At 37.9% G+C, this 21516-nt stretch overlaps 2 protein-coding genes across 9 annotated transcripts in view; one reads left to right on the forward strand and one right to left on the reverse strand.

The window, feature by feature from the left end:
• tcf7 (transcription factor 7) overlaps positions 1 to 13013 on the forward strand; it is a 101445-nt gene extending 88432 nt beyond the window's left edge. For 2 of the 8 annotated variants that reach the window (XM_074672048.1, XM_074672050.1), the window contains 3 exons: positions 3380 to 3428; positions 5912 to 5984; positions 11146 to 11279. In XM_074672048.1, the coding sequence (XP_074528149.1) occupies positions 3380 to 3428; positions 5912 to 5984; positions 11146 to 11149 (126 nt within the window). In that variant the 3' untranslated portion in view covers positions 11150 to 11279. Of the gene's footprint in view, positions 1 to 3379; positions 3429 to 5911; positions 5985 to 11145 lie in introns of all 8 variants that reach the window. The other 6 variants (XM_074672049.1, XM_074672051.1, XM_074672052.1 and 3 more) reach the window with 4 other exon arrangements.
• Positions 13014 to 13035: 22 nt separating this feature from the next.
• Positions 13036 to 20930, reverse strand: skp1 (S-phase kinase-associated protein 1). The gene is made up of 6 exons (XM_074672056.1): positions 20757 to 20930; positions 19680 to 19779; positions 19454 to 19527; positions 17361 to 17504; positions 13807 to 13947; positions 13036 to 13717 (listed from the first exon to the last, which is right to left on the reverse strand). Exons 2-6 carry the CDS (start codon positions 19774 to 19776, stop codon positions 13682 to 13684), a joined length of 492 nt encoding a protein of 163 aa, XP_074528157.1. The 5' UTR covers positions 19777 to 19779; positions 20757 to 20930; the 3' UTR covers positions 13036 to 13681.
• Positions 20931 to 21516: the final 586 nt, after the last annotated feature.

A 21516-nucleotide genomic window follows, 5' to 3' on the forward strand; every position in this document is an offset into this window, starting at 1 on the left:
GAAAAAATGAGTATGTGAAGAGCTGCATGAAAGAGGTTGTGGGTATTTCTCTGCAAAGTGGAAAGTGCATGCACCTTTCGTAGAACTTAATGACTCACACGAGAGACGAAGAGTGAAAATGAGAGCTGCGAAAGCAAAGGGGGTTGGTCAGTTTGGAAACACTGGCTCTTTTTTGTAAAGTGGTATCACACAGAGGTATAAATCTGCCCGTTTTGCTTAACTAACAGAGAGCAGGGCCGCATGGCTGGCCTCGCTGCAGCACTGCCCGTGATATCTGTTTATTTTAACCCGGGGCAGCATCTTTTACAAATAGCACTCGAGGTTTTTTCTTTGTAAATGTGCTTTAAAAGACAGCTAAACTGATGAAGAAATATATTTTATCAGGACTGATGTGAACAAACTGCTTCCCAGTCACTTCAGATAGTTGTCACAGCTTTTCCAGCTTTTTCTTCTGTCTTGTTTTTCTTCATCTGACTGCGCTGACTGTAGATACGCAGGCATGGCGTTCAAGTTATGGTGACATTTTCCCGGGGCTGTGGTTTATAACACGTTTTGTGCATCAGAGGCATGCAACACGTCACACACATGCACACTGAATCTGTTCCAGTAAAGTTAGTGACTAGTTTCAGCCTTCAAAATAAAAGTCTCAAAGAAATTTCTCAAAAACATCCCAACAGTTTTTATTTTTGCTTGTTGGAGCTCTGAGAGTTTTCAGCCAGACAAAGTGAACGGATGGGTTCAGATGTTGGAGGCTATAAGATGCAGCTGTCAACTAAAGCACCACCTGTACCGCCCTGATATTGTGTCACTTCATGGCTAACAGACCAGATGACCCCATTAGACCTCCGCCAAGAAGTTTGCAGTACATCCTTTTAGTCTAAGATTCTGGATGGATCTTACTTCGCTGTTCATCAGATTGAGATCTGGGAAACTTGCAGACAAAGTCAGATGGATTAGATAACGCAGGTCAGTCTCTACTCCTCGAAGTGTTAATGAGCCACCATTGAGCCCGTCACAAGTTCACCTATTTTCCATCCACGAACCTCTTTATTTTTGGACCTCAAAAGCTGCAGTTGTCAATATACTCTGGCTTTCATCATACAGCTCCTGACGATGTCGCTCACATCTTCACATTCACCCTTTTTCCTGCTTCTGACGCATCAGCTAAGAGGACAAAATGCTGAACATGCAGACTGACAACCTACTGACAGAGTTTTTAATTAATGTGATTCACAGTAACTGATCAGTGAACAGTGATGTTTAATGAATTCACTTAAAGGAGCTTTGATCTAATCAACAATCATTTAAAAAAAATTTTTTTTTGATTTTGTAACATTGACAAGATTTTATACAGTTGAGCCGACTAAAACCCTTGATGAGAATGTCAAGAAATGAACTGTTGATTGATAAATTTGCTGATTCTTCTCTCTTTTATTTTGATTGAGAATTGTGACATCATTTTTTCTTGTAGTGGAAAATGTTGTCTCATCTTAATTTGTCTTTAAAAATATTTATTTCACTTTTGGAGATATATATATATACATATATATATATATATATATATACATATATATATATATATATATATATATATATATATATATATATATATAGATATATAGATAGATAGATAGATAGATAGATAGATAGATAGATAGATAGATAGATAGATTGATAGATAGATACAGTTCTACAGTTTCATTTAGCAGACGCTTTTGCCCAAAGTGACGTACAACACAAGCAAGAATTTAGACAGAAGGAAAAACCTTAGTTAGTGTTACAAGAGTGCTATAAGTTATTTGGCTGCAGGTGCTATCATCAAGTGCAGGATTTATTTTTTATTTTTTTATAATGTAGAATAATCTAGCCAACTAAACACAATTAATCGCTGTTGATAATATGCAATATACTTTAACCTTCAACAACATTCAGTAATAGTGCTGAAAAATCAATAAGAGCTGAGTCCTAGACCTACTGATTTATTCTACCCCTGAGGATAAAGAGGAAAAGGCTCAGATTAAGGACCTAAGTGTTCCCTGAACAGATTTATATATATATATATATATATATATATATATATATATATATATATATATATATATATATATATATATATATATATGTGTGTGTGTATATATATATATATATATATATATATATATATATATATATATATATATGTGTGTGTGTGTATATATATATATATATATATATATATATATATATATATATATATATATATATATATATATATATATATATGTGTGTGTGTGTGTGTGTGTGTGTATGTATATATATATATATATATATATATATATATATATATATATATATATATATATATATATATATATATATATACATATAAAATATCAAAAGTCACATTTACAAATCTGGAATCAGGGAATTAAAGTTTGATTCTTCAAACTGATAACGAACTATTCAAAGGCTGACAAGCAAGCAAGCAATTGTTGCAGTTTCCTTTACAATAAATGTTGCTACATCAAACCTTCACCCCTTGTATGGGCAACTCTCTAGTGCATCACTGGATTCATTAGATCTCAGTTTGTATGAAGAGAATTAAAAACAAACAGATTAGTCCTGAATTTTCCTCCTAAGTACAAGGAGCAGTCGTTGTGTGTTTGAGCACTATTCAATGCTCTGTTTTCAACCTCAAGTAAAGGAACTCCCTTCCCATCCTCCCCACCCTGCTCCCCTCTTGAAGTTAAAAGAAAACCAACGACTGGACCTGCTCACAAAAACAGGAAGTGAGGTTCCACATTCAGCCCCCACAGCTGTGGAGGGTTTCTCCTCTGACAGAAACACCCATGTGTGGTTCAAACACCCGGACACCCGTCCCCGCCCTCAGACACAGAGCTTCAGAAAGGTGCAGACGCAAGAAGAGTTGGTAACCACATAGACGATGCTGACAGCGAGCTGAGGAGGGCAGACATGACGCGTAGGCTGCAGATCTATGTACCCACATCCTTCATCTGAGCCAAAATATGAGGCCTCGCTTCACCATCAGCAGATCAGCGTGCACGGCTCTGATGTTTACCTGAACAGGAACACATCACACACCTTTGGATCTTATCGTTCGCTTAGTTACAACACAAACTTAGCGTCATTTCTTCTTCGTTTCGTTCTCTTTCTGGCTTTTCTTGCTTTTATAGAGCATTAAAGATGGTTGCCTGACCTTGTTGCTGCTTTTGACTGCACCCCTCAAAGGATTCACACATCATCTGATCAGAACAGAAAACAGTTTGGGATGACACTGCATCATGACTGCTCTTTAAAGCTAACAAAGAAAGTTAAGATGCTCGTACGAGGCCAAACATTCACTTATGGATGGGATGCTTGTTTTTGTTTCCTCCCACAGGGAAAGAAGAAGAGGAGAAAAAGGGAGAAACTGCAGGACTCCAACACAGGTAAACCACCCAGTGCTGCCTCACCTTTATTTTTCAGATACAATGACTCAGCAGAATTATTAACGTATTAACCTGAGAGGAGACGTGAGGGGAGTCTTTAAGTTCAGTTGGTGTGCAGCGCTTCGTGTTGATGTCTTTAAGGCAGGATGTGTCTTTAACGTCAAACCACCCACTCCTCTTTCCACTTAACCCGAATTAGAAACGTTTGAATCCCTGCTGTGAGAAAATAACCGCTTCCTGATCTAATTTAAAATGTCAGACATCAAGATATCTTCCCTTTTTCTAAAAAACGTAGCCAGCCTTTCAGACGACTTTTGCATCTTCTTTAAGTTTCTCAAACGAGCACACACAGAAATTTTCCAACCTCGACTTCAGTTTTCAGTCAGATCAAATCTCAACCTGATCAAAATCTTAAGACCAGTTGAAAAATTGCAAGAATATGCATTATGCACATTTGAATCTTAATGAGGTTTTAAGTAGAGCTAAAATATGCAAAAGCAAGAATGGGGAGTGTGACAAAAACATTTGGAACTTGTAATTTAAAAAAAAAAACTGAAATTGGTTGTTTATCACTTGATCAAAAGTTAAAGGTCTGAACCACACGTATATGGATATATTCCCAAACGCACATTTTTCTGTCCAATTGGGCCTCTCAACCACACGAACACGGCGATTTCACCCACATAAACGGAGATTTTTAAAAACGGATAAAAAGTGAAGAAATAGAAAAATATCTGGTTGAGTGGATCCGTGTAGCGGCGTTAAACGGAGCTGGTGTTGAAGCGATGACATCAAGCACCTAGCAACAAGTCATTGTAGCAACAGTTAATATCCTGTGTTTGACTGCGCATTCTCATAACGTTCTTCTTCTATGGTTTTCACATTTTGCTAACCTGCCACTTATCGGCCAGGGGTGGCATTGCAGGCTTCAGAGGGGATCGTTTGCAATTTGGCCTCTTCATATGGACAGAGATGTTTCTTTGGTGTGGACGGAGTTTTTTTTAAAACGAGGACAAAGATATCCGATCAAAAAAATATCCATATACGTGTGGTTCAGGCCTCAGACCACAGGCTATTAAAGCCAAAATCTGCTCCAAATTTTCACACAGTCATGCCCTCCTGATGGCTAAAGCTAAGAAGCTGTCTCTTCTTAAACGCGGTCAAATCGTTGAGCTGCATAAGCAAGGCCTCTCACAGCGTGCCATTGCTGCTGAGGTTGACACAGTAAGACAGTCATTCTACATTTTCTGAAAGATCCTGAGCATTATGGAGCAAACAAGTCAAGTGGTAGACCCAAGATATTACACCTGTGCTGAGCCGGAGGATCCAATTGGCTGTCTGTCAAGACACAGGGTGGTCCTCAACCCAAATTAAGGCCCTTACTGGAGCCGACCATCAGACGGCATATGCAGGAAATGGGTTTCAAAAACAAAAAACAAATTCAAAGACCTCGTTTCCTTCAACGCCACAAAACTGCCGTTTAGACTTTGCCAGGGAGTAGCAAACACGGGACACTGAAAAGTGGAAAAAAGTTTTATTCTCTGATGAGAAAAATGTAACCTTGATGGTTCAGATGGCTTCAGCATTATTGGCATGACCAGGAGATCCCACCTGAGATATTTTCTGCCCCGCACAGTGGAGGGGGGTCCATCATGATCTGGGGCTTTTTCATTCAGTGAACACTGGAGCTTCAGGTGGTGCAGGGTGGTCAAACGGCAGCTGGTTACGTGCTGATGTTGCAGTGGGCGTCCTTCGTGACTGAGGGCCCTGATCTGTGTGGTAACAGCCGGGTTTTTTTCTGACTTAAATCCAATAGAGAACATTTAGGGATGGATGGCGAGGGAAGTTTATAAAAATGTCCATCAGTTCCAGACAGTTGATGCTCTTCGTGAAGCCATCTTTACCAATTGGAGCAATGTTCCCAAAAGCTTCCTGGAAACACTCGCATCAAGCATGCTCAAACCGATTTTTGGAGCTACTCATTACTGAGTCCTACTGAGAAAAACTTTTGTTCTGGTTTGGAGAGTTTTTTGTAATTATTGTTTTCAATAAATAACTTTATCAAAGTGTTTTTTCACACTCCCCCTTAGTTTTGCATATTGTAGCTCTACTTAAAACCTCATTAAGATCCAAATGTGAAAAGGGTAAATTCTAGCAATTTTTCAACTGGTCTTAAGATTTTGATCAGGTCTATCTTTGATTGATCTGTTATCCTGTATTTCCCAGGATTGAAAAGCAGTTTAGGTTTTGTTAAACCCTTTCCAGTTGTGTACTAACAGAGTGTCCCAGCACGCCTCCAAGTTTCTCTGTTTAACCTTGAATTTGCTGTAACCTGCTACTAACAGTTGATGGCTCTGTTGGTGCTTCTCCTGCCATGACGTGCTCTTCTGTCTTCTCCTTCTTTCTGTCCTCTTTCTCTAACCTTTCCCCCCCTCTTTAATTTTTCCTCCTTCTGTTTTGTGCATGCTGCGCGCTGCGCTCAGACCCGGGCTCTCCTAAGAAATGCCGGGCTCGCTTCGGCCTCAACCAACAAACAGACTGGTGCGGTCCTTGCAGGTGTGTACCTCTCCGTAGTGCTGCACTGTTAGCGCTTAGCAACATCATCATCTCTCATTAATTCATCCATCAGCACATCCCTCCCCTCTGATTGGCTCTCCCCTTATTCAAACATTTTAACCAGATCACGAGAAGGTGGAGCTGCTCTCTGTGATCTGAGCAGGATCTCATTTAGTTTTAATTATCATCCTCATGTTAAGATTTCAGCTTCCTCCAACCAATGAGATTGTCTGCAGCAAATTAAGCTCCGCCTCCAAAGTGTTTGACTCCAGCCTGAGCTCTGCATGTCCTGTCACTAACTTGCTGTGTCGCATGTTGAAACACAGAATCCAATCATTTCTGATATTTTTCAAGGATTGTTGAACAATTTCAGTCAAAACATCCAGAAAATTTAAACCTTGACTTCGTCTTTGTCTAAAACCTTCATTAGAAAAGACATGAATTCAATGTGATACCAAAAAGTATCTGTTTGTTGCTTCTTTCTACTACTTTTTCAAATTCTTACACAAAGTCAAAAAATTGTTTTGCTGCATTATACAGGGACTTAAACCACCTGATAGGACGTTATAAAATAAATGAAACCTGACATTTGTAGCACCAGAAATTCACACCTCAGCTGTTGAAAGATTTTACTTTCATAAAAAGTTGCAACACTTGCAGGAATATTCAGTATATTTTGAAATTGGGCTATGAGTTTCATACTTCTAGTCTGCAGCGTATTTAGTCGACTAGGGGCCCAAGGCAAACCCATCATCCTCAGAGCTAGACTGGCCTTCTCCACTTGCACATGGTAACATAACGCAACTAAATGTGTTTCCTCAAGTTCTGTTCTTAAATTGGATTTTGAAAAAAGGTGAAAACATCATTTAAGCAGCTTTGTGCTGGGTTTGAAATCTTTTTTCAGTTAATTGACAGCTTAAGTTACTAGGCAAGGCAAGGCAAGTTTATTTATATAGCACATATCAGCAAGACATTTCAAAGTGCTTTGCAGACAGAGCAAATTAAAGAAAAACAATAAAAATTCATTTAAAAACAGATTAAACATTAATAAAATATAATAATAAAACAAAATAAGATTTTTTTAAAAAGTTAAAACAGATTTTAAAACGAATTTTATGATGAGAGTCGCAGCGCAGGTTTGAAAAATTGTGCATTTTTTTTAAAAGAAAATTCATTAAAATGAATTGTAAAAATGCTCTAATAAAAGGCAGCTGTTAAATCTCCATGTTTGAGATGAGATATGGTACAATAAGGTATTTCTTCGTCCCACAATGGGGAAATTTACCGAGTAACAGTAGCAAACAAAGTATGAAGAGAAAAACAATTAACACTATTAAATAGAATAATTCAGTAAATAAAGATATGTACATATTAAGCATAACATGACACTGAAAAAATCTACTGAAAGAGGTGTAGTCTACAGTTGTCATAGTTTTTATCATAATTGTATTACAGTTAAAAATATTTTTACATGTTCCATTTTCCAGTGATTTTTTTTAGCCAAAAAAGAGTTTTTGGATATTGATGTTGATCATCAACTCAAAAGGTTTGAATTTAAGAAAATTATCCTATTTCCTGAGCTAGACAAAGTCCTTAAAATCCTAAAAGTCTTGTTTGTTTACCTCAGATCTCAGTGCAACATTGTTTGTATTTGCAACTTACTTGGTAACCAAAACAATCATGAAAGATTTTGTATTTTGATGTATTTTGAAGCACATGATGTAAGAAACAAATGCTTTTAATTGAAGAAAACTTTATAAATCAGTTTTTTAAGAGATGGGGTGTTCCTGATTGTAGGAACACCCCTGTTTCAAGTCATTGTACAAAAAACAAAGGTCATTCCTTAGCCTTTTTCTGCTTTTTAGTGTTTTCTTTTCTACTTATTTTTTAAAACATTGTTTTAACAACATTTGTTGCTGTTGTTTTATTTAACCTGAATTTAACCAGAAAGAGACACGTTGAAATGGCTTTTATTTTTTTCCGAGAGTGTCCTGGCTGAGATCATGGACCGTAAAAAAAATTAGACGTTATCCTGCTCTGCTCGAAGGGAGGTCACCACAAAAACTGCTCCCCCTGGTGGCTGGCTGCGGTGTAGGTCAAAAAAATCAGGCTCCCCAGTCATTCCAGATGGGCTGTAGAAATGTTTCTCACGTCCGATTGTTCTGGTGGTTTTGAACATATTATTTGGCGGCCTTGCCATCAAGTCCTCGTTTTCTAAAAGTTTTGTTTTCTTTAGTTCTAAGAGGTTAAAAACGAGGTTTTACGTTACATTTAACGATGATTGACAGCTGCCGTACTTGTTAATTCTTTTAGGGATTGTAAAATATGTTGGGAGGGAGAGTCAAGAAGTGATTAGACTCTTGAAAGAAAAAATGCACAATGCTGCGTATTATCTAAAATGTCGCTGATGCTGAAATTGTGCTCCTTTTTATCCCCTTCATTATTTTTTTTTTCCTTAACTGCTTTAAAGGTTTTCCAGACTTTGGCCCAGACAGACAATTTAGAGGGTAGATAGTGAGATTTTTTACTAAAACAGCTTCAGAACAGACTGTTCCTCTAAGTTGCAGTCGCCCCAGTTTCTTATCAGTGGTAAAGCAGACACACAGCAGCAGCAGGTCTGACTCCACCTCACCACAGGACTTGCAGTAGACCTCAGTCCACAGTTTCTCTGCAGGAACCAGGGTCCTTCCATCACTGCACTGTAGCAACCCCGCCGTCTTCCCCGTAACCACGTCATGGAAATCGAAGCGTGTGTGTGTTTCAGCTCAAGAGAACAAAGGGGGGTGAATGTGGTTAGAGCGAATCCTCATCACCGCAGTTTAACACACACTCTCCTTGCAGCTTTTGCATAGTGACGGCGTTCCCATGCCCATTTGCTTTCTACTTTCTCCATTCATGCGATGTGGTAACAGGGCGCCGTTTGATGGTGAACTCTGACATTTAGAAATCACTTTCTATTGCACTTCTTCCTCCAGCTCTCTCTAAATATGGCCTCGCGCCTTTCCTTGTGGTTAAACCTGGTGACTCATTTCATATTCTGGTAATGATCCTGTTAACTGCTTTGATGCTGCACTCAGTGCTACAGGAGAAGCGTCACTCAGAGTCTTCAGGGTGTCTGGTGTAGAGCAGGAGAAGGGTGCACACAGGGGGGACAACAAAACCTGGAAAAATCTAACTGCTTCAGTCTTTTCTTTTTTAGAAAACAAAGTCATAACACCACCATCTTACGTCATGTTGTTGAATTCTTATATCTTTTCAACTCATTGTTCGATACTTTTGAGAGTTCTAGGAGCTTCAAAAGAGACAGAAAAACATATATTTTTTATCTTAATGTAGTAAAATTTTCACCAACCTCTTTTATGAATAAAATTTGAGGATTCAAGGTTAAATTTATTATCCCTGGGAGAGGGTAATTTGTCTAGCAGCCAAGCACATAAATACATACAGATCAGCAGAAAAACAACTGATGGGCAATAAACACATTTAACTTTATATACATTTCTGATTGAATTAACATTAACAATTTAGCTTAGCTTAGCATAAAGACTGCGAAGAGAAGGGAATGGCCTTTCTCTTTGTAAAGTTCAAAAAGTAATTTTAAACCTATGACAGAGCCAGGCTGAGTTATGGCACGCTAAGTTAGCTCCCCTGCCTACACAGATCTATCATACATGAGAAAAAAGAAAAAAGAAAACTTGTCAGCTCTTAGTCCCTGGCTCTGGTTTGGCCTTGTGGTTATTTGTGCCTCATGTACAAAGGTTACGGTGTCACAGGCTGGTTCGAGTCCTGGTCATCCCCCACCCTCTGCTCCCCACAACTCCCGTCTCTTCAACCGTCGCATGAAAGAACGCAAAAGTTTCCAAGAACTTTTTTTTCTTTTGTTTTCAAAAAAATCCTTTAACGTCTTATCTTATCTTTGATTAATCCAAAATAAAAAAAATGAGAATATTCACAACAGTTTCTGAGAGTAAGCAACACTGAAAACCAGTTTCTTGCACAGAAAATTATCAGTGAGCCACCAAGAGTCTCCAAAAAGATTTTAAAGCTGTTTTTTTGTTGTTGTAGTTGTTGCTTTTTTTTAATTAATAAAGGACCAATAAACCACCAAAACAAGAAAGTAGATGGTAGTTATATAAATTAAGATAAATAAGAACCTAAAATCAGTAAAATAAGGAAGATAATAAAGATCAGCCAAAAAAATTCAGTCAGAATTAAAAAAATTTAGGATCAACTCATTGGAAATGTTAGATACCCCCTTTTTTTACTTGAATCTCTTGAAGTCTACAGACAAATAATTAAATAATAATAAATTAAGTTAAAATAATAATAATAATAATAATTATTATTATTATTATTATTATTATTATTATTATTATTATTATTATTATTATTAAAAAGTATTATTATTATTTAAGTATTTTATTAAAATAATAATAATAATATTATAATAATTATTATTATTTATAATCATAATAATTACAATGATAAAAATAATAATAATAATAATTGATACAAAAAAATCATGCATATTATGTATTAGGGAGGTCTAATGAAAAGAATGCATTAACCCATTTTGTAGGGAAAAAAATTGGGATTAGATTTGGGATTATTAGGTTAATACTACAAGAAAATTAGATAAATACATGTTGTGAAATGTTAACTGTAGTAACCCAGTACAAGGCCAGTCTTTTTTTTTTACTAGACCTTCAGAGAACTCAGCGGTTTGATGTCTGGAAATGGAAAGCGTTCAAAGTTTTCCACGATGGTGCAAAAAAAACTTAATTTTTGGTGGAGTAAGTTTATGAAAGCTTTAAAAACAGGATAAAAAATGTAGTTTCAAAGTAACAGGGAGACAGTGTAGAGCTTAAAAAATAGGTAGAAGACTTAAATACTTCTCAACACTCTTGAAAACTCTATCAGCAGATTTTTAACAGAGATGAAGTTTTCAGAGACTTTTTAGTTGAAGCAGTAAATGGAGTTTTAATAATCAGTACGTTAGTGATGTATTTAAGCATCTGTCAGTTCATGTCTTCATGTGCGTAGTCTGACACTAATCCTTGTCTGTTGTTCATTGTGATCGTGTGTGTCTGTGTTTTTGTCGTGTGACTGCTGCATCTCCACTGAAGCCTGCTGACATTTACCATCCACACTTTATTCACAGATAACTCTCTCTGACTGTCCCTAGGAGGAAAAAGAAGTGCATTCGCTACCTTCAAGGAGGAGGCTGCCCCAGCCCATCTTCTTCAGATTTAAGTGCTATTGACTCTCCCCCCTCCCCCTCTCCCGCCCGCCACCGTCTCTACCAGCACCAGCAGCGCCCGCTCTCCCCGGGCTGCTCCACGCCACCCACCTCCCCGTCCACACGGCTCCCCCTGTCCCCACCAGCACACACACGCTCACACACACGCTTACCCCTGCAGCAGTCTGCCGGCAAGCGCGGTGACACCCACCATCACCACCAGCAGCAGCACGCAAACAAACACACTCACACACACCTGGAACTGTCCGGAAAGCAGACGCACAGCTCAGTGACGGCGCTGTCAGCCGCCAAGGCAGCGGGACTTTCCCTCAAAGTGCTAACAGAGACTCAGTGATGGATCAGAGCGTGTTCAAGACAGAGCCATGAAGATCAACATCAGGCAGCGATTTGTGTTGATTTAAAAAATATGTTCAGAGCCTTTTGTTCACTGACTCACATCCTCAAAAATAATCAAAATTCATACGAGCCTCAACATTAAAATCTGGAAATATCCCATCACATTCAGCCTCGATCAGTGCGCACAGGTAGCATTAGCTGTTGAGCTAACCTTACTTTGAATTTTGTGATTAAAAAAACATAATTAATAACAACAAAATCACAGAAAAAGATGTGATCCAACACAAGGAAGAGGTCTTACTCTGAGCAAAATTGGTGCGTCCTTTCCTCTGCCCTTTTTGACCATCACTAATTAAACGCTGTGTAAAACATCCTTTCCTTTACGAACCAAATCATTCGCACAAGAAGAGGAAGTTCTGGTTTTAATGTGTATGTTACAAAAGCCACAGAGATCAGTGTTACAAGTTCATTCAACACAAAGCGTAAGGGTTTATACATCACAGTCATATCATGATCCTACACCGAACTCAGACCAAACCCAGGGGAGTCCAGCAGAACCTCAGCTCCAAAGAGAAGAAGAAGTAGTTTTCTATCTGCCATATTTTAACAACACTTTAATTTCATTTCATCAGCTTAAAAAAAGCCTCAAGTTACACAAGACTGAGCATCTTAGACATTTTCTATGTAGGCACTTTCAGGCTCACTATCTCTCTACATCAGCTGTTTATTTTCACTCTGATTTTTTGGTATTTTATGACTATCGTTATGTTTTTTAAGGTCAGTTTTGTTTTCATTTGCCGAGAAAGAGAAAAAAAAGTTTTCTTGTGACTAAACATTTTGCAGCTCCGTCAACAAATCCAAGACCAAATGGGTACTATTATATCGCATTGTGTTGTAAAGTTTTATAAATGTTGGAATTCCCTATTATAATTAAACTTTTATATGTTTTCTGTAAAAAAAAAAAAAAAACAAACAACAAAAAAAGAAACTGAAAAAAATCTAGTTTGTACCATTTCTTAAAGCAATACATTTGTGTTTGTCCTTCTGCTTTTTTTATTTGGTGGAGTGTTACAGCAGGATCATTTAAACCTTGTGTTCTCAATCTGTGCATGTTCAACGTCAATGTTAACAGGAATAGATTTTACTATAAAGGCTTTACTTTACCGACATGCTTGCAGCTTCAAACTCAGCCTACAGCACTGAGAGTTAACTCAGCTGAGCTTCTGTACAGCAAATCTGTTTCCCTCCAGCAGGGGGCGCTCTTGTGCTAGAAATAGTTTTATGTTAAGGATGATCTCATCAGTTCTGACACCTCCTGGATCTTTTGATTTCTACGCCTCAAAAGCCTCCAATGTATTACTTGTTTTTGTTTGATGTATTAAAGTGTTTTGAATATCTCGTCCATGTCTGCTGTGGTTCAGAAACACATAGCTGAACAAAAAGACAAACACCGTCCTTTTTGTACATTTTATTTACTCCTTCAATGTTTGATCACCCCAAAGAGCCAGCATCAAATCTTTTCTGAGAAGTTTCTAATTCAATACAACATGAATTAGGAATGCGTTAACCAATGCTGCCTACACACGAGGACCTCGACTCCAAAACTCAAACTCGACGACGCTTTCAAAAACCTTTTCCTCTCAACATGGTTTTTACAGAAGTGATGCATTTACAGAGCAAAAAATAAAATATTCACCATGTCATCTCAATTGTCAAAAAAGCCATTTTATTTCATCAGTTAACCTAAAAGAAAACAAACATGTCCAGTAAAAAAGACAACCATAGCGATTAATAATAGAGGGGGGTGAAAGGAGTGACTAATCTTTAGGGGTACAAAGCCATGAAACCAGAACGGGGGGTTTTTATGTCAAAGCACAACACGTGTGTGGAAACTGAAAAAGCTTCTTTTTTTATTTAAATTAAGACAACACACAGGCAAGTTAAAATGGTCATGCTGTTGGAAGAAAGATACCGGAGAGTCAGGGGTAATGTGGCTCTAAATACACTAAATGTAAATATTGACAAGTATGAACAACGCCAGTGCAACCAGTTAGCAGGGACAACTCCTTTACAGTGTGGTAGTGTTGGCAGGATCTCCCCTTTACTTCTCTTCACACCACTGGTTCTCTTTGCGTACCTGTGGGATAAAGAACAAAGATGAGATTTTATCAACTCGTGTAACAGCTGTTAGTTTCCTGACAGTCAGGTGAAGGATGGATTGAGTACCTGGGCCTCCTCCTCCTCTGTGAAATCATTTTTGATGTTGAAAGTCTTCCTGATCTCCTCCGGGGTTTTGCCTTTGATCATGTTTGCCACCGTCTTGCAGGTGACATCTAACAGGCCTTTGATGTCCAAATAGTTGGCGGCCTGAGAAGAGAAGAAAACACAAAAGCGTGACATGAAGAGGAGCAGAGGGAGGATGTGACGGCTGAGTTATAAAGATATCAACAGTTACAGCTGTATCAACTAAACCACGGTTTCCTCAGTGAATAAATCCAGACAATTTTGACCTTTTTGTTTTTCCAGTATGCTCCTGAAATTCAGCATAAGTTGAGCCCAAAAAGCATGTTACCACATCTTCTGACAGCACACAGCTCTGGTGTGAAACTACAAGACTACTTGGAGGAAAGAATCCTCCCTGCTATTTAAAAACAGCTCGTTGTAAAGCGGCAACTGAACTCCCAGTTTAGGCAGTTTAGAGAGATGCTACGGTAGGGATAGGTACCGAATTAGGTACTTTTATAGGTACTGACCAATTTCCATCTGTATTACAGAGTACCAATTCACCTAAAATCAAAAGGTACCATGTTTAGGTACCATAATGCATCCTTGTGACAGTGAGGGAGTTGAAGAGTAGGCGTTTTTCCTTGCCAGGCATTACAAGGTTATGTAATTAAGAATAAATATATAAAATGAAAAAATTAATATATAACAAATTAGTATTTATTACTACATAAACACACAAAAGTACCAAAAATGGTACCATTGAGTACCAATACCAATCACCAGGTGCTGGGTATCGGTACCGTACCATTTCAAATCTAAAAGGTAGCCATCCTTACACTATGAGGAGTTGATTCGTTTTTTTTCTTGCAAAAGGTTAAAATCACTCCACAACTTCTGCTGATCAAAAATAAAACCAGCATAAAGTGCAAGAAAAAAAAAGAAATTCCTCAAGTCACCACTAAAGGAAGGCAAGAAAACCTCACAAACATTCGAATTAGGAGGCTCTTCTTGTAAAACACAATTAACTTTAAATACAACCCAGAACATAAATCAGTTTTAGTCAAAATAATGTACAAAAAGAAAAAAAAACTCAGTGTCCCAGAAAGCAATCTAAAGGAGTGTTAATTTAAAAAGTTATGACAATAAATGGGACAATGACGAGCTTTGATAAATTTGTGTTGACAGTCTGACAAATGCAGGTTTTGTTTTCAATAACAACTTGAATATGTTGACTAAAACTAGACTAAAATTAAAATCAAGATCCAAAAACACTTAACTGTGACTAAAACTAGCAGGTATTTTTTATCTAACCACTAGAAGTAGTCACATAAACATGTTGGTAGCAAGGTTATAATAGTTCTGGATTTGTCATTATAGTTTAGTTTTAGTTAGTTTTGACATTTTATTTTCCATTACAGTTTAGTTTTAATTAGTTTTGGAGCGGGCATTCTAGTTTTTATTTAGTTTTGATTTTTGCAACAAGGCTTAGTTTTAGTTTAGTTTTGGTTTTTTCATACCTTATTAACCAGGTGCAGGATTCAAAAAGGTCAGAGATATTTTGTCATACTGTTTATTTTCAAGTCCAACATAGTGCTCACTGCTCAGTCAATGCTGATACCGAAATGTTGGCTGCTGCCTTAAACACATGAAAATAATATAAACTTAGTATAAAAAAATATAAGCATAAATAATATAAAATAATGTTAACATGAATTACTTAAAAATAATATTAACATAAATTATTTAAAATAACAATATAATATGAACTTCAATAATTAAAAACTTGGACTCTGTAAAAATTAATGTGTCTGATTAATTTTAATCCTAAAGGCTATTAACATTGTCAAAAACTATAACTAAGGGAATTTTGTCTATCATTTTAGTTAGTTTCAGTTAGTTTTGTGAACACAAGATACAGTTTTAGTTTACTTATTGTTTTTGTTTTCTTTTCTAGTTTTTAATAGTTTGACTTAACTGCAATGTATTTTAAATTTTAGTTTTCGTTTTTAGTTTCGTTTTAGTTAACTATTACAAACTTGGTTGGTAGCCTAGCTTAGTCAGAAAGGTTTCTATTCTAGTAATAGTCTTATCACGTCGGGCCCTATTAAAAAAAGTTAGTGAAAGCCTCGGAGGACGGGGGGAAAGCAGCTGTCTTACTGAAATGAGATCTTCCCAGCACATCCTGGACCAGATCTGAACGTTTGCTGCTGTAACTCCACAGGGTCTGACACACATCTGGGATTATCATTGACTTCTGTAACATTTCTGGAGTTTCAGTGGGAACATTGTTCTGATTTTCTCCTGATATAATGTTTTTTACACCTTCATGTTGACATACACAGGCAGAAAAATGGTAAGTGATTTCAAACACACCTCTGAGCTAAAGCTTTGAGTGAGGCTGTTTGACTGAAACCCTTCTTAAAAATCATCATCATCTTCTAAACTCACTTCCTGTAGAAACCATCGTGAACCCTCTGTGGTCACTGACAGAGCATTCATATCACTCGTAATCTACTTTTTCACTCCAGCCTCTTTACATCCTCTAGCTTTTTGTGTAGAGTTACATTTAAAAACAACCGGAGGGAGGCTAAACAACTCAAATGACCAACACTGTGACTTGTGTTTCACTTCTTGGAAGCACACAACAAACACTTCTTTCCCAATCACTCACACACTGCTCGAGTTACCTTTCACGTGCTTGAGCTGTTTATCTTCACTAACTGCAGGATGAAATCATTCTCAGGACGAGATCAAAACATTTTCTCTCCACCTTAAAACTTTATTTTATAATCCCTGCCAGCAGCTGCCCACACCTCTCTTCTGACTGTTGCTAAGCAACCTTCTTTTAAATCCCTGTTAAGCAAATGAAAATGCTCAGCTCTGCCACAGCACTGGAGAAAAAGACAACTGTGGAAGACACGTGCACACTCACAATAACGTGAGAAACAATGAGAGAGAAAACATCTGCAATGACAACAAACATTTACAATCTGAGAAAAAGACTTTAGGAAATACATTTCAGCGCATTACTCTGGATCAGCGCTCAGAGTCAGTTTCAGGATGAAGGTGTTTGTTTAGGCACTGAAAGTATTCTGTTGTAACTGTTTAATAACCTGGTCTCTCCCTGATTAAACATTTTGTTTCTGCGTATTAAAAGGATTAGGCCTTCAGGGGGGTTGTGAGGCACTGTGTGGAAATATCACAGGTTTAATTTTGAGCTGGAGAAAAAAATCTCATGTCGTCACAATGGAGATCTGCTTGTTTTTTGCTTCCCATGGAGCACATGGCTCCTTCACTAAAATTAAACTTTAAACACATGATTTTTAATGCTTTAGGAGCTTTTATTTTATCTCTTACAAACATGTGGTTAGAAAACCCTCAAAATGCTTTTCTGAACTCCAGAATCCTCAGCAACAAACGGCTGTAAGACTGTCTGACATCAAAAATGATGGTAGAATTTTGTTTTACGGTCATGTGAAGGATGAAATCTCAAAGTTAAGACAACAAAGTGTTTCAATGTGTAGTAAATGTGTTAGTACGAGAGCTGTATTTACCAGAATGAGTTCAAACAAGGTGCCTTGGTCCACTTTGAGGAACTCCTGGTCCCAAACAGGAATGTCATCTGTCCTCTTCTCTTTGTTCTCGTCATCCTCAGGAGGAGGGGGATCATCTTTGTGATGGGTGCACCACTGAATTACCTAAAAACATGCACACAAGTTTCAGCAAGAGCTTGAACATGTAGAACAGGCGACAAAAATCTGGCCTTCCTTGGCTTCTGCTCCCTCAGATGTTACATATGTCCTACTAAGCAAAAGCAGCTTAGAAGCATAAAAGTACGATTGCCAGATTGTTTTTTTTTCATCTAGTTATTAAAAACAAAAGGTGTCTCATGAAACCACCCTGTGGAAGTCTCTCTTTTCATGTGAACATGTAGTTTTCTAGATTCTTATTAGATAACAGTAGCCACGTATACATGGACCCAAATATTCCGCTTGCATACGGTTTATTTTCTCAAACGGAAAGAATTTAACCTTTGTATACACCTCATTCCGAAAGAAAAGTGCCAATCCAAATGGACATTCAATCGGTTTCACAGGGGTGGAATATTCCTTTCCCCAAACCGATTGAGGTATCATGTATCCGCTCAAACGGAAAGTTGTCAGGGTACGTTCTTTCAGCGCATGCTCAGATATGACATAAGACGCAACTAGAGACGCTCCTCAACTTTAAAAATGGAAGCGAGCTGTCAGCACTGGAGGAAAGTTTGCTTTTGATCCAAACTGTGACAGAAATGAACATGATTACAAGACTGGGCGGACGACAAACTCGCAATATTGCAACACCGTGATAAACAAACTGTTGTCCTCCAGCTTTGATAAATCTCGTGATGTTTACGTCTTTCTGCGCATGCCCCATTGACTATTCTGTTTGATTATAGCGGCGCATGTAGACCAGAGATTGGAATATTCCTTTCTATGTATACTATTGTTTTCGGAAAAGTTATTCGGAAAGATTCCATTCGGAAAGACGAAAAACTCCTCATTCAACCGTGGCAACTGAGTAAGTGCGGACTGTAAGATAAACATACATAAATTGGCTATTTATGGTACACAAGAAATAAAAGGACACAAAGGAATAAAAAACAACACATAAAATCATTTAACTTGTGGGTTTTCATACATAAACAAAGCAGAAAAAAATAAATATGTCTACTAGTGTCAAGAGATTTTCTGACCAATGTCATCTGTAAATGTTTTTTAGTAGCTAGAAAACAGTCCCTTTTAATTCCAAACCCCTTTTAGTGTCTGATGTTAAATTTAACCATTTGAAGTGATACTCCGGGATGGAACAAGTTGGGTCCTATCACAAGGTTTAGGGCAGAAATTACCCCTACAGCAGTGTTTTTGTGCAGCAGAAGCCCAGGGCACACGCACCAAACACCCCCTCCCTGCTCGTCAGCCGGTTTCCTCTGCACTCAGACGGGGCCATTTTTTACTTGACCAAAAACACAAAGAAACGGACTCCCACCGAAAAAATCTGATATCAGTCTGCATTCACACTTTATTTAGAGAATTTTCAGCGTGTTACTTTCACACAAAAACACCGCTAAATACAGCTCTAGTTCTCATGGTGTCGTAAAACGGTGCTACCTCCGCTGCAGAGCCACAGCTGTATCAGTCCGTGCGCGCAGCGTGCCAGATATAAACAAACGCAGGTAGTCTGCCAGGACGAATTATGCAATAACAATGTAAAGATGAGTGATTATGAGAGCAAGGAAAACCTGCCGTTTACTTTGAATAAAGCGTGAATGCAGACATCAGATTTTTTCGGTGGGAGTCTGTTTATTTGTGTTTTTGGTCAAGTAAAATATGGCCCCGTCTGAATGCAGAGGAAACCAGCAGACGAGCAGGGAGGGGGTGTTTGGTGCGAGCGCTCTGGGCTTCTGCTGCACAAAAACACTGCTGTAGGGGTAATTTCTGCCCTAAATCTTGTGATAGGACCCAACTTGTTCCATCAAAAAGTATCACTTTAAAGAAAACAGCTTCAAAACACTTAATTTTTTTACATAAATAACACTGATTATTAGTGACATGATGATAAAGTGGGATATGTGTGTGCACATATGGATGGTGTATGCATTTTGTACCTTCTTGAGGATGGCAGCATTGACATTTGGGAGAGGAACTGGATCATCATCGCCTTCATCATCCATTCCCAAATCTGTGACAGGATTAAAATATGTCAGCAATGCATCAACCCAACTTCACATATATTAAATCATCACATTACCAATGAAGTGATGCTACAGACACAAACTGTTATTACACACAGACAGCTTTTAAGTCACACAGAATAGATCAAAAGAGCTTTACCTTCTAACATGGTCTTAATGGTTACCGACTGTTTGGCAATCTCAACATCCACCTCGAAGATTTCCCCATCGGAGCTCTGTAGTTTTATTGTGGGCATTATCTGTGGGATTAAGAGGATTATGTTATCAAACGTCAAATCCAGCCACATTTTTATTACTCATTAAATGCTAACTCTGGTGTATACAGTGTAACTGACTGGTCGTCAGACTGACTCCCTCTTGAGCAGTGGGATCCTTTTCTCTTGTTTCCTTTCTTTTTCATTTGTTTCCTTTCTTTATCAGTTGTACAAACTTTGTCAACAGGCAGATTTGTAATGTAGGAGTGATTTTGAATACTCACTCCACGTCTTTCTCTGTGTTGTTAAGTTTATTTTGTGTAAGTGTACAGGGTGTTTATCTCTGCTGTGTACAACTGTATTATTTTAAAGAAAAGTCACAAGAAATACATGCTACAAAAAGCATACTGCATCATCATCAAACTACAACCGTTTACTGTTATTTGACTGTTATATTACGTTGACAGCTGACATTGATTATGCGTCTGGTGATTGCTAACGCTACAGCTAGGCAAGCTAAGTTAAACTGATGTGAAGAGGACAATAAACAGCATGTTTACACCATTACAGTGGCAGAAAGGACACACTTAGCACAAATAAAATCACAATTAAGCGTTTAAAAAGTTGTGTTGTAGTTATTCGTTAGGTTGCGTTACCTTGCCTACGGCTAATTCGCCTAGCCACTTGTTAAACAAGCTAAACGGCGGAAATGCTAACTGAGTAGCTAGCGTACTTTAAGATTAAGGAACGCAAACAAGGACGGTTAGAAAGGTATACAGCGTAGAGTTGGTGTTACTCTACGTTTCGTAGCTACCTTGCATATTTTCACAACCAAAACAACACAATGTCGGGTAAATAAATAGCATGCTAATACGACAGCTAGCATTACCATGCACAATGCTAGCACGCGATGTTAGTGAGGCCTCTTCGCAACCGCATCTAAGCTATTCAAACAAAGATGTAAACAAAATGTGAAAACCTCAATTAAACAAAGATGACAAAATCTAAAAAATAACACACACCGTTTTGCAAAGGGACGTGCCGTAAAGGTGAACTCAAATCCAGAGGTTTGATTCCCCTGTAGTCAACAGCAGGGCCGGACAGACGCGGAGGTACCGGGGCGGCTGTAAGTGTACGGATCAACCTGAGAGGCTGCCGCCTGGAGGGTGACGAACGCTTTGTCAGATGAAGGGAGGCGGCGGTGCGAAGGCTGCTTTTCCTGTTTATCTAACCCCGTTTTAATATGGATAACCCTGAAGCTGACTCACTGGGTTACAGTTCAATTTATACAACATGAAAAAAAGCATGTCAAGCTTCACGTTCAATTGAAGGCGCCTGTATGGCATTTTGTTTTTTCCATATATTCAAATACTTTTTTTTTAACTGACGGGTGCTCAACTACTTAGGGAAGCTCGGTACCGCCAGTAAAAAAAAAAATAGGAAAAAAGGAAAATAAAGATAGTCAGAATAATAAGATATTCTGTCAAAAACAACTTTTTTTTTCTTTTTTTTTAATCAAAGAAAAAAAAAGAAGAAGCCAAAAAGACTTGTAATAAACCATAATGTAACCATTCATGATTGATTTCTTTAGTATTGGTGGTTTGGCTGCAGGTCATATTATGAATGTTGATTTAATGAGAAAATTTTACAAGAATATTTTTTGTTGAGGTGTGATGCTATCTTGTACCTAAATGTCAAATCATACTGAACGGTGACCAATATGGCCTGTAGGGGAGAGCGGGGTAAACTGAGACACTTTTTACATTGTTTGACCTGTAGGCA

Source organism: Halichoeres trimaculatus, unplaced genomic scaffold, assembly GCF_033239565.1.
Source record: "Halichoeres trimaculatus isolate MK-OKI-2021-1 unplaced genomic scaffold, fHalTri1.1 fHalTri1_scaffold_6, whole genome shotgun sequence".
Classification (NCBI taxonomy): Eukaryota; Metazoa; Chordata; class Actinopteri; order Labriformes; family Labridae; genus Halichoeres; species Halichoeres trimaculatus.

What these genes read in the sequence shown, in the direction of transcription:
- skp1 (XM_074672056.1), bottom strand. Translation starts at nt 19,776, where the DNA reads ATGCCCACAATAAAACTACAGAGCTCCGATGGGGAAATCTTCGAGGTG. An exon ending in CATTAAGACCATGTTAGAAG is followed by an intron (nt 19,528 to 19,679) that starts GTAAAGCTCTTT and finishes ATCCTGTCACAG; the next exon opens with ATTTGGGAATGGATGATGAA. An exon ending in CAGAGGAGGAGGAGGCCCAG is followed by an intron (nt 13,718 to 13,806) that starts GTACTCAATCCA and finishes TTTATCCCACAG; the next exon opens with GTACGCAAAGAGAACCAGTG.